This window comes from Apodemus sylvaticus, chromosome 17 (genome assembly GCF_947179515.1).
Source record: "Apodemus sylvaticus chromosome 17, mApoSyl1.1, whole genome shotgun sequence".
Classification (NCBI taxonomy): Eukaryota; Metazoa; Chordata; class Mammalia; order Rodentia; family Muridae; genus Apodemus; species Apodemus sylvaticus.
The window spans coordinates 71,343,564-71,356,279 of record NC_067488.1 but is presented as its reverse complement, the minus strand read 5'-3'; the positions used below and the strand labels follow the sequence as shown (position 1 = coordinate 71,356,279).

The window sequence follows — 12,716 nt, the reverse complement described above, 5'->3', positions numbered from 1 at the left end:
CTCGGCACCTGTCGGCCTTACAGGCTGATCCAAGACCAGTTCCTCTGGGTAAATGAGGACAGCAAGAGCAGGCAAGAGGAAGGCGCTCCAGGGGCTCCCGCCACTCCGCCACTGCCCCACTCCACCACACGCAAGCTCCAGCGTGTTCTTTTTTCCTACCCACGAAGGCAGCCTCGGAGGCTCGGGTTAGCAGGGTAAGGTATGGTTACATAGCTGAGGCTGTAGTACTTGGGCACAGGGCCAGGGGGCTCCGGAGTCTGAGGCCAGCGTGGGCCGCAGGACAAATGCAAGACCCTGACTTAGAAGAAAAGGGGAGCAGAGACACTCACTGGGGAAAACACCAGTCTGACGACCTCCGTTCAACCCCTGGAACCCACCCGCAGCTGGGAGGGGAGAACCAGCTTTATAGTGCTTTATAGTCCACTCCCCATAGTCAAGGCAGCTCACACAATAGTAGTAAGTTGGAAACAAAGAGAGGGGTTGGGGGTGGGTGGCAGGATCAAGTGACCACTACAACATTTTGTTAAAAACCACTATTTATTTCTTCTTACTCTTGTTTCGTTTCTCTTCTTTCAGCTTCTTTTTGGAGACTTTGGGGCTGCTGGCCTTTTTGTACAGGTGATACCCAATCAGACCCAGGAGCGCGGGCACAGTAGCTATGCCTACCAGAGGCAGAAGGCCCTTCAGCAGCTTCTGCCAGTAGTTGGCTCGTATCAATGCGATCAGCTCCACATCATACTGCACCACTGCATCGGCTGGAGAGGGGGTGGGGTGGGGTGGGAGGGTTAGGATCTGCACCCCTGCATCGGCTAGGTGGGGTGGGGTGTCTGTTAGAATCACTGTGATTTATTCAGAGCTCTGACTTGGGATTGAAACAGGGAGTCGGGGCCACTGAAGACAACAGTGATGCTGGCAGTTTGAAATATGGGCTTGGGTTCCCTCCAAAAAGGCAGAAGAGGGCAGGATCAGGCTAAGGACATTCATGTTGACCTTAACTCCAACCAAGCATGTGGCTTAGAAGCAGTGACATCTCTGACAGCACACAAAGTGTGGGGACGGGACACATGCAAGTTTCCCCACATTTACAAGCATAAGTCATCGTTCTTGCCCACTGTATGTCTGTGCCAACACTGTGCCTGGTATCCTTGGGGTAAGGACAGGGTGTTGGGTTCCCCCTGGAGCTGGAGTTACCAATGACGGTGAGCCACCATGTGGCTGCTGGGAACTGAACCTGGGTAATCTCAACTGCTCAGCCATCTGTCTAGCCCTGCAAGTACGCATCTATATGTGTGTGAATCCTCTATACCAAATGAGCCTCAGTTCCAAACAGCCACATGGATAGAATTTGCGTAGGGCTAAAATGAACTGGAATCAAAGCAGACATCCTTAAAAATCCCACCAACCAATGCGCATGAGCAACGCAGTTCTTGGCAGATTCCGATTAAGGGCTAGAGAAGAGGAAAGGTGTGTGTGAGGGAGCAGGTAGGCAGGAGATCAGAAGCAGGGAAGCAGCAGTGGGAAGGGCAGGATTCTGCTAAGAGTTTCTTGTTCTGTTTTACTTTTGAGACAGGGTCTCAAGACTCAGTGGCCCTGACTGTCCTGAGACTCACTATGTAGACCAGGCTGGCCTTGAACTCACAGAGTTGGACCTGCCTCTGCCTCCCAAGTGTACCACCCACCACTCCCAGCTTGTTAAGAGAGATCTGGCTAGGTCCTCCCTACCGTTCCAGGGCTCCCTAAGGTCATGCTAGTATAAGAATCCTGTGTGATGGTGAAGTCTAGGAACCGAGGTCCAGCAGTCAGGGCGTCACCTTGCTGGCTATGCTTTGGTGCTCTGGGATAAGTAGTGTAGGTGGCAGGGCCCATGTGGCTCAAGCGGGCGCCAAAAAGTCACCAGCTGTCTGAGGACAGGCCAGGAGCCCTTCACAGTGCTCTCTCACTCTCCCGGAGGAAGAGTGGCCTCGAAGGAGAAGCCCCAGCTCAATTCTTTCCTCGGGTTTGATCTGGACTCTTTCAAGTTCTAGCAGAGCAGAGGTTCTTGGGAGTCTGTTGTGATGGACAGGGGAAGGCCTGGTCAGGTTACCTGGGATGGACGGCGGGTACCCTCGCTTTCCATACGCCAAGTGAGAAGGGATGACGGCTCTTCGCTTCTCTCTGAGGGAAGGGATGAGAATTGCCGGCAGGAGGGAGGTGAGCTGTCAGCCTCAGCCCCTTACTCCCCACCTCAGACACTGACACAAAAACGTGAGTTTCTCCACCTGACAGGTTGACCAGCAAAGCTGTTACCCATCTTCCTACAACAACACCTCAACTGCCCCAACAAAACTGACAGCCAGAGAGGTACCCTGGGCTTTGGGTCCTCAGGGGCCCCATTAACTGGCAGCTTTCCAGTGTGGTCAGGGCCCCTATCCTACAAGGCCCAGCCTACTGCAGGAAGGAGGGCAGAGGAACCTTCTACCCAGGCACAGGGGCAGTCAGGCTGCAGCTACAGATACTCACCCCACACACATGTCCAGAAGGCTCTGCTCCAGACCTTGAGAAAGAAGACACAACTGCACTAAGCTACATATATCCCCCACAGTACCCAAGAGGAAAACCAAAGGCTTCCCAGTGGCCTTCATCGAAGGAGCTTAGCTCCACTTCTCAAACTCTCTGCCCCAGGGATGTGTGGGACAAGAAGAGTATTAGAAGTGGAATTTGAACACGAGGTCCTTATCATTCTAGCAGGCTGTTCCAGGGCAATGGAGCCGGCCAAGACGCTAAGCAAGGGCTTAGGCTAGGAGGACGACAGAGGCCCGGATCACATACCTGGAATCACCTGCTTTTGGCCGAGTTCTATGACCAGCGGATCTCTGGTCAGAGAAGTGTCAATAATGCGTCCATCTACCAAGCTGCCCTGAAGACAGAAAGCAAGATCTAACTTCACCATTCTTCCCACAAGACAGGTCACGCACATTTCGGACCACCCGGAAGGAAACAACCGCTTTAACAAACTTGCGTCCTCCCACCCCTACCCCCACCCCCATGGGCAAAAAGGAGCAGGAAGCCCCGCGGGGCTGGCATTTCTTGGAGATCTCTCTATCCTCTTTTTCTCAGTGCTGGAGAGGAACCGGCAGAAAACAGGGAGGAAAAAGAAGCAGGCGAGAGGACGCCCCCACGTGCTAGCAGATCCTAGGACTCAAGTTCTCTAGCACAGCTTGCCACGTGTCCAAGCCAAAGCTGACGTGTTTCAGCCGGGCGCCGCCCCTCCCAGGCCACACCCCGGCCCCCCAAGCCCCTCACCGTGTAGTGTATGTGGAGCGTGTCTCCAATGGCAGCGGATTCCGTGCACGATTCAGGGGGCTGCACCTATGATCAGACTACAAGGGTCAAGGCTGCTCCTCCTAAGATTCTGTTACCGTCTGGAGACCCAGCACCTTCTCCCCCAACTCAGTTCCTGCACGTCCTTTCCTCTTCGGGCACAGGACCATTTAGAGTCCCAGGCTCCCCCGCGATCCCTGGCCTTAAAGAGTAGCGGCGGGGCAGGAGGTGGGGGGAGGGGAGTGGCAGGCACCACAGTCTCCTCACCAGGGTCTCCACTTGGAGGGTCCGGACAGGACTTTCGTTTTCTACCTCAGCCTCAGCCCGGCACACCGCCCCACTGATCAGCAGCAGCAGCAACAGCCGGAGCGGCAGGAGCAAAGGGCGCAGGGTCATGATTGGACCGCTTCAGAGCACTGGGGTACCAGGGCAGGCTGTTCGGGTGCACGCGACCAGGACGGGTTCCCTCTCTCCAGGCCAGACTGGTATGGTATGGGCGGGTTTCAAGGAACTAGCTCCTCCTCCTCCCCCTGCAGCCCTCCCTCCACTTTGTCCCCACCTCCTAGAGGGGGAGAGGCTGCAGAATTCCCTACCCTGAGATCGAAGTCGCAGATTGTGACCTATCTAACAGCCTTTCTGTCCCATGGCGAGGGCTGGGCCTTGTAATAGCATGTATTTGCTATTTCCCACTGTAAAGAGGGGCGTTAGTTGCTTCCTTCCAATGACCAGGAAAGGAAGGCACACTTGTTCCCATTTCACAGCTAGGGAACTTGCCCAAGGTCATCATGGCAACTGGTGACAGGAATCAAACATTTGTTCTCTGTTCGGTTCTTCTAAGACATGCTCCTCCCCACCAAGGCCCCAGGACAGCGGTTGTCCAGGACAGCCGGCCCGATCTGCTCCGGGTTATGTCCAGAAAGGGCTGGCAGCTTTTCTGCCCTCCTGTCTTGGACAGCATTCCGGGGTATCTTCCTGTAAAAAGTGATCAATCACAGATCTTTTCCTACCAATGCTGGAGTTTCCTTCCTGTTTGCCTCAAATCCTTTTCACAATAGCAGCAGAGACATCAGCCTTGTGTTTTTACCAGGGCTTCAGTTGTTGTTTTTTTTTTTTTTTAAAGATTATTTTATTTATATGAGTACACTGTAGCTGTCCTGATGTTTGTGAGTCATCATGTGGCTGCTGGGAAATGAACTCAGGACCTCTGCCTGCTCAGGCCCTTCTCCCTCGGGCCCAAAGGTTTATTTATTCTATGTACGTACACTGTAGCTGTCTTCACACACCAGAAGAGGGCGTCAGATCTCATTTTGGATTGTTGTGAGCCACCATGTGGTTGCTTGGATTTGAACTCTGGACCTTCAGAAGATCAGTCTGTGTTCTTACCCGCTGAGCCATCTCTCCAGTCCTGACTTCAGTTTTTAAAAGGGGCTCAGGTAATTTTAGGCAGCCTTACCAGTTTCACATTTCATGATCTGAACACTCACTGACGACCTTATCTCCTGGGCACTCAAAGGCTGTCATGGTGCCCTTCCATACCATGATATTCTTCGGCTATGTCTTGGTCCACTGTCCTTTTTAGCACTGAGACTGTCTGTAAACACAATCCCACCTGGGTGTCTGGCCAGCAACTCAGACTACACACACACACACCCAACACACACTTTCTTTTATTTGGAACAGCCTGACCTCCCTGACCTGGCCTCTCTGATGGCTCTCCTTCCACTTCCCCAGCCAGCTTCCTTTGGGGCTTCCTCCCCAGCCCCTTCAGCGTCTCCATATCTAGGGCTACCAGTCTAATCAAGCTCTCATTTCCTCCGGAGGTTGCTTTGTGCTATTAGGGAATCCAGTCCGGGCAGGGCTCTGCTCATACCAGGCAAGCACCTGGTTAACATCCCTACCCTAGGAATTATTTCTTAAATGCACATTGTCAGAGGCTAGATAGAAGGCTGAGTGCTTGAGAGTATTTGCTGCTCTTCCGCAGACCAGAGTTCAATTCCCTGCACACATATCAGATGGTTCAAACATGCCTGTAACCCCAGCTCCTGCACACACATCAGATGGTTCAAACATGCCTGTAACCCCAGCTCCTGCACACACATCAGATGGTTCAAACATGCCTGTAACCCCAGCTCCTGCACACACATCAGATGGTTCAAACATGCCTGTAACCCCAGTTCCTGCACACATATCAGATGGTTCAAACATGCCTGTAACCCCAGCTCCTGCACACACATCAGATGGTTCAAACATGCCTGTAACCCCAGCTCCACGGGCTCCGACACCCTTGTCTAGCCTCCACAGACATAAGAAAACAAATCTTTAAAAAATAACTGCCTGTCAGATGTTGTGGTACATCACTCTAATTCCAACACTCAGGAAGTAGAGACAGGCAAATTCCTCTGCGTTTCAGGCCATGTAGGACTACATAGTCAAACTCTCTTTAAAGAAACAACAGAAACAACCCTGACCGGTACAGTGAGGATATGGTGATGCATACCTAGAAACCCAGTGTGGCTACATAAAACCCTCCCTCAAAAATTAACCAAAGCCATGGGCAGCAGAAACTCCTGGGGTTGGGGCATGCTGTGTCTTGGGGATATGGGGTTATATAGGGGCATATTTTAAAACCTGTCAAATGTAAGGCTAACAACTGTGTGTGTGGCTAGGGAGGCAGCTCAGGGGGAGAATGCTTGTTTTGTTTAGGTTGGCTGGCTTTGGTTTTTTGACACAGGGTTTCTGTGGGTAAACCTGGCTGTCTTGGACCTTGCTCTATAGTCCAGGCTGAACTCAAATTTGTCTGCCTCTGCTTCCTGAGTGCTGGGATTAAAGGTGTGTGCCACTAACACCAGGTGCTTTTCTAGAGTTTAATCCTCAAGCACCAAAAATAGATAAATATAAATAAATAAATTAAAATGTGTACCTCACGATATGAATATACAGCTGAGCAAATACAAAACTACTTCAAATCTTTCTTTGAAACTAGAAAGTTATGGCTAATAGACATAGACATAAGTGTTGAAAGCACTGTTTTAGACTGTCTTGAAAAAGCTCCTTAAAGGGCACCGACATATCCAGGAAGCCTGTCCATTCATGCTCCGCTGTGTCCAGTGGGCATGCCTCCCTCCCGTACCCGGAAAGCACAGGAGTTAAGATGAGTTGTGCTCTAGCCGTCACCTGACGGAGGAGGGAAGGCAGGTTCTGCTCGGATTGTGAACCACAAAGATGGGAGCCTAAATAAGCGGGGACCTGGCACGCTGGCCCCGGGCCACCTGCCTCCCAACACCTTCTAACAGGAAGAAAGGGCTGTCTCCCTTCTGACCCCGAGCGTCTCTCTTCAGATCACTCTGTGCACTACTCTGTGCACGTCTCTAAAAGCTAGTATCGCTTCATACAGACCGGTAAATAGAATCGACTCCTTGACAATTAAATCTTGCCATCCAGCCCTAATCTCCGTTGCCGAATCGTCATTTATTAAACTGACGCCTTTTTTTTTTTTTAAAGAAGTCTAGGCTGGTTTTGAACTTGGGATCCTCCTGCCTCAGTCTCATAAGTGCTGGGATAACAGGTGAGTCCTATCGCTTCTTGGCTCTGAAAACCATTTTAGAGATAGAGCTTTGTGTGCTCTCATTTTTGTATCTTCAGTGTTCATGCCTGACGTGAAAATACTTGCTGAGTCAGCTCCCCGTGCTCCTGCACTGTGCTCCTGCACTGTGCTCTGCCTGTGTTCTCGGCTGTGTCCTAGCCCCTCCCTTCACCTCTCAGCTCCCTCCACGGCAGCTAACTGCCCTCCTTTTCACGCCCCAACTGTCTTAGCTAACGGCTACTTTCCCGCCTCTGAACAGAAGCACACTATACTCTTTTCCCTTGTTTAGTTGCTGTGTGTCCCTCAGAGTCAGCTGGCTCAATGGACAAGGACAACATGTGTGACATGCCTGGATACTAGCTGCATGATAATGGTGGCTCATGCCTTTAATCCCAGCACTCAGGAGGCAGAGGTGGGGGTGGCTCTGAGTTTGAGGTCAGCTTGGTCTGTGTAGTGAATTCAATGTTAGCCACAGAGACACTAAGAAACAGTGTCTTGAAAAATAAAACAGTGTGGAATCAGAAGACAAGAGGGCTGCTCCACCATGTGTCCCACACAGAACTGAGGCAGTCTGGCTTGGTGGCAGGCACCCCTGTGGGACATCTCACTAGCTCAGCCTTGAACAGGCTCCTCCTCCTCCCTCCCATGTGCTGGAACTATAAGCATTCAAACTGCATCCAGCCAAATGTTTTATTTTGAACAAATTGTTGAACTGTTGTATGAGAAACCATTTAAATATCTAACTATACTGCACGGAAATCTCTTATGACAGATATATAAACTTCATTTTAGCTGAAATAATATCTATGATGTGAACTTACTGCATTTTAACCCCTTCCCAAATGCATATATTCAGAAAGCAAGGGCTGCACTGAGGGCTGGGGATGCAGCTCAGTTGCCTAACATGCCTAAAGCCCGGTCCACCCACAGCACTGCAGTGTGCTGAGCACATCCGCCATCCCAGCCCGCTGGAGGTGGAAGCGAGTGGATCACAAATCCAAGGCTTCCTCAGCTACATAACAAATGAGTCCCTCTCCCTCTGCCCACCCTAGCCTGAGGCAGGCAGGGAGCATGAGCCTGGTGACTGTGGCAGCTCTGAGGACATCACTGGTTACCTGCACCTGCCAAGCAGCAGCAATTTCAGTTCTGATGTCTTTTTTTTTCCCCCCCAGACAGGTCTCTATGTAGCCCTGGCTGGCCTGGAACTCAAGCTAGGTCGGCTAGGCTGGTCTTGAACTCACAGAAACTTACCTGCCTCTGCCTAATGAGTGCTGAAATTAAAAAGTCATATGCCACTCCACCTGGCTGAGACTCACTTTCCCCAAGTGTGTAAGGACGGTTAGGTTTGGGGTGGGGGTGGGGAGCCAGGGAAGAGGTAGAACATGCTGTTGTGCATCCTTATGCGTTGTGTGGACCACTGGCGACAAAGGCTGCTTGGCTACAGAAACAAAATGTGTGACTGAATTGATGCATTGACAGGTTCTCAACCTTCCTAAAGCTGTGACCCTGTAACAGTTCCTCATGCTGTGCTGACCCCCGACCATAAAATTATCTCATTGCTACTTCATAACTATAATTTTCCCACTGTTACAAACAGTAATGTAAATATCTGATATGCAGGGTATCGGATATGAAACCCCAAGGGGGTCTTGACACACAGGTTGGGAACTGCTGATCTGAGAGCCTCTGCCCAAGGTACTTAGTGAGTGTGCCATCAGAGCCAGTGGCGCCTTGGCAAGCCGACCTGTGAAATCCAGGGACTCTGTGGAAGAGCTGAGGTCAGAGCTACATCTTATGTGGCACTTTGTTTTGTTGTTTTAGAGTTTCATATATCCCAGGCTAGCCTCAAATTTGTTATATAGCCAAGGCTGGCCTTGAACTCCAGATCCTCTGACTTAACCTCACTCCCAAGCACTGAGATTATAGCATCTGTTTTTATGCAGTGCTAAGTAATGAACCCAGGGCTGAACGCGCACTAAGCAAGCAAGCACTCCGCCTCCCAAGCTACAGCCCCAGCCCCTAAAGGTGGTGTTTTTTTTTTTGTTTTTTGTTGTTTTTTTTTTTGGTTGTTGTTGTTGTTTGAGATAGGGCCTCTCTAGTCCTGCCTGTCTCACTCTGTAGACCAGGCTAGCCTTGAACGCACAGACATCTACGGGCCTCTGCTTACTGCATGCTAGGATCAAAGGCGCATGCCATGCCTGGCCTCCTTAATGTGGGATCTTTGTCCAAGTGAGAAAGGAAGGGTCAAAGGCAAAGGGCCAGATGCCTGGAGATCACGGGCCAGCATGGTTAATACAAGAGCAAAGAGAGGCCAATGGAGGGGAAGACAGGAGCCGGGCGCAGACAACTGCGAGTCTCTAAGACCATGGGGCTCACGCACGGCCCTACAGCAGTGGCTGACTGGAGTGGTGGCACACAGAGCGACAGACGCTGACCAGGCTCCGAAGCTCTGTGAGGCACAGCAAGTGGGCAGGAGGAAAAGGGCGAGACCATCGCCAGCAGTAGCCCCCGAGAGGCTGGGCAAGGTGGGGTGCCTTTCACTTCAAAAGAGTGGCAGAGGTGGGCATACTGTGTAACAAGTTCTAGGTCAGCAGACTCCGCCTCAAAAATAACATACAAAAGAGACCCAACCTATCCAGGTCAATTTACTGAATGCTCCAGTGTAGGTCAAGGAAGAATCATTTCTGGTGAACTAGAGAGAAATTTGATTTTTGTTTTTATTTTTTTATTTTTATTTATTTTATTTTATTTTTCGAGACAGGGTTTCTCTGTGTAGCCCTGGCTGTCCTGGAACTCACTCTGTAGACCAAGCTGGCCTCGAACTCAGAAATCCGCCTGCCTCTGCCTCCTAGAGTGCTGGGATTACAGGCAAGCGCCACCACGCCCAGCTTTCTTTTTGGTTTTTGTTTTTATTTTGTTTTAGAGAGAAATTTGAAACGTGATTCAGAGAAAGACAAGAAAGCTGGCCCAGCCCAGGACACAAGTGGACAAGCACATCCACGAAGCCCTGAGCCTTTTGGAAGTGTCGGGACTCCAGCAGCATTCTCAGTTAGCCACACTACAGCCAGGTGTCAGCAGAGGACTGCTTCCCACAACCCCCTCTGCCACTGGGGACTCAATCAGGGCCTTACTGTTTGTTGTTTTTCTTGTACTGCGTGGAATCCAGAACTAGAACTCATGAAGTCCATGCTCCCCAAACCGGCCTTTTAGGTGTGACTTATACACTCAATCATCCGAAAATGAAGCAGTTTGCTCCCAAACCCTGAGGCTGCTCTAGTCGAGAGCATCATCACGACCAGCGCAGGGCGTGGCACACAGCTCTCGCTGCGCCATCTATAAGCTGCAGCAGTGAGCTCTTTTTGCTGTATTTGGAAACCAGAGTGAATTCCTGTGGTCCAGAGCCACAAGCTAAGCCTATCCCTTGTAAGTCTCAGTGTTGAACTCTGTCCTAGGATGGCCCTCACCAAGATAGTGGCTTTGTGTATCTGCATTATCAAGGAGCCAAACCCAGAGCCTCCTACCAAGCGATCTACCAGCAAGCTGCACTCCAGGAGAGAGGCACATGGTGAAAGCCTTAGTCTAAAATCTTCTGCCTTGTCTGCCGGCCAGCTAGCTCTCAGGAAGGTGGTCTCTGAGCCGAGTTGGTGGGGGAAAGCCTGTGTAGAGAACTGTCCAGTGTGTGCCCTGTTCATATCCACATGCAGCTTAGAGCACACTGGCTCTAGCTGGAGCCCAGCTGCTCCCCGACAGCTGGCAGCTGAAGTGATCCCCACACAGCAGACCTGAACTTTAGCTGACAGTCAACAGTCTGACCCCTCCCTTGCTTCTAGACTCTCACCACCTTCACCAACTTTGCTCTTTACGTTCTCAAGGCTTCCACTTCCTTGGCCCTAACCGTCTGCACCTTTCTCAAGAACTCAGGGTCATTCTTACCAATTCCAACAATTAGGGTTAGGAAACCCAATTAGAAAACCTGCAGAGGAAGGAAGGCATTTGGATTCCATCACTCCCCAGTGACCAACAGGATACGCTACTGGGTTAGAGGGTGGGGCAAAGATGGTGCCCAAGGGATCTCATTCCCTGTACTGACCAGAAGGAAGGGAAGGGCATCCTCCTTGGTCATTTCCAAGATTTCAAAAGATTCCACAGCGCCCTGAGACGGGTGCCTAGCTCCCTGAATACAGTGGCTTAACCCATCTCAAAGAAATGCCTAGACACAGAGAAGGTAGTTGTGCTCCCTTTCTGCTCTGACTGAACGTGTCTGAGCTGGTAGGGGAAACGCAGGAGGTCCCAGCAGCTTGGCCTGCTGCCTCTCAAAGATGAGAAACACAACCTTACAAAGGAGACAGCTCTGCCTTTCATCCCACCTGGGTGGATCCAAGCCTGCTCAGGTGCTACAGGGACATTCTGGAAGCTGCCTTACTAGATTATTCAAGGATACACTTGGATCTGGGTCCTTCGTCAAATCACAATGAGCCGTGGGAAGCCGTTTGCTTCAGGGACCAGGTGCACAAACTCATCTTTAGGTTCATTCCCTTTATCCTATATCCCCTCAAAGCCACAGAGGGACCCCCTACTGCCCTTGAATCTAAGCAACTAAGAGACAGGCAATAACCAATCACCTGCTTCTCCAGGTTGTTCTATGGTCAAGACTCACCCACTAGCCTTGTCATTCAGGTACGTTGTTTATTATTTATTTTAGTTTTTAGAAAATGGTTTATGTATATGAGTGTCCTATCCACATGTACACCAGAAGAGGGCATTGGATCCCATTACAGATGGTTGTGAGCCACCTCGTCATTGCTGGGAATTAAACTCAGGACCTCTGCTCTTAACGGCTGAGCCGTCACTCTGGCCCCCAATGACTTTTGAGGAGGAAGCTGAGGCACCAGACAGACATGGAGCAGGCTGGCCTCGCACTTTCAGAGATCGTCCTGCCTCTGCTTCCTGAGTGCTGGTATCCCAGGCGTGTGCCGCCATGCCCGGCTTCTCATACTATTGTGTTACCGTTGTGTTACTGTATTACAGCCGAGGCTATACCTGCTGGCATGGCCTGTAATCCCTCTCCAAGGCGTCAAAGGCGGAGGACAGTTACAAGTTTGAGGTCAGCAAGCAGGTGGTGGCCGGGGCTGTGGCCCCTGCCTTTATCCCAGAACTCAGGAAGCAGAAGCAGGTGGATCTGAGGATAAGGACAACATGGTCTATAAAGAGAGTTCCAGGACAGCCAGGGCTACACAGAAAACATGTCTCAAAAAACAGCAACAAACAAACAAGTGTGAAGTCAGTTTGGGCTACACTGAGACCTTATCTCAAAACAACAACAAAGCAACAAAATACAGCTCAGAGAGTGAAATATTTATTAACAAGCAATGCACTAGAGAAAGATATTCCTAACTTATTAGCTCTAAAGTCTAGAGGAGCCAGAGGAGGCAAAGCGTCCTCAGGGAAAGTAATGTTAAAGAAAGACACAGGGTTGGTGATGGGTCGAGGTTTGGCAGTCAGAGAAAAGGACAAAAAGCAATGGTTCTTGAGAGGCTGACAGTAACTGGAGGAAAAGAAAAACTGTCAGAAAAGAAAGGGAGAGGCAATGAATGCAGACGAAACACTTCATAGCAGGATATGAGACTCGAGCTCTGGACGAAGGGAAGGTTTGCCTGCTTACCAAGGGCGGCAGGACGCCTTTCCTTCGTGTGTGGAGTGGTGTCTTCAGTGACAGCAGAAGGCACCAGAGCAATGAGAAAAGCAGGGATGTAAGCGTTACCAAAGATGTACCCTCAAGACATCCTGTTAGGTTTCCGGATGAGAGTTAGCTGCCTGGCAATGGGACCCGTAC

The 12,716-nt window shown here is 50.7% G+C and overlaps 1 protein-coding gene across 1 annotated transcript; it reads right to left on the bottom strand.

Annotated features, from left to right (window-relative positions):
• Window positions 1–518: 518 nt before the first annotated feature.
• On the bottom strand, window positions 519–3,804 carry Fkbp11 (FKBP prolyl isomerase 11). The gene is made up of 6 exons (XM_052161386.1): window positions 3,568–3,804; window positions 3,283–3,348; window positions 2,809–2,896; window positions 2,500–2,533; window positions 2,084–2,154; window positions 519–755 (listed from the first exon to the last, which is right to left on the bottom strand). Exons 1-6 carry the CDS (start codon window positions 3,694–3,696, stop codon window positions 538–540), a joined length of 606 nt encoding a protein of 201 aa, XP_052017346.1. The 5' UTR covers window positions 3,697–3,804; the 3' UTR covers window positions 519–537.
• Between the last annotated feature and the right edge of the window lie 8,912 nt (window positions 3,805–12,716).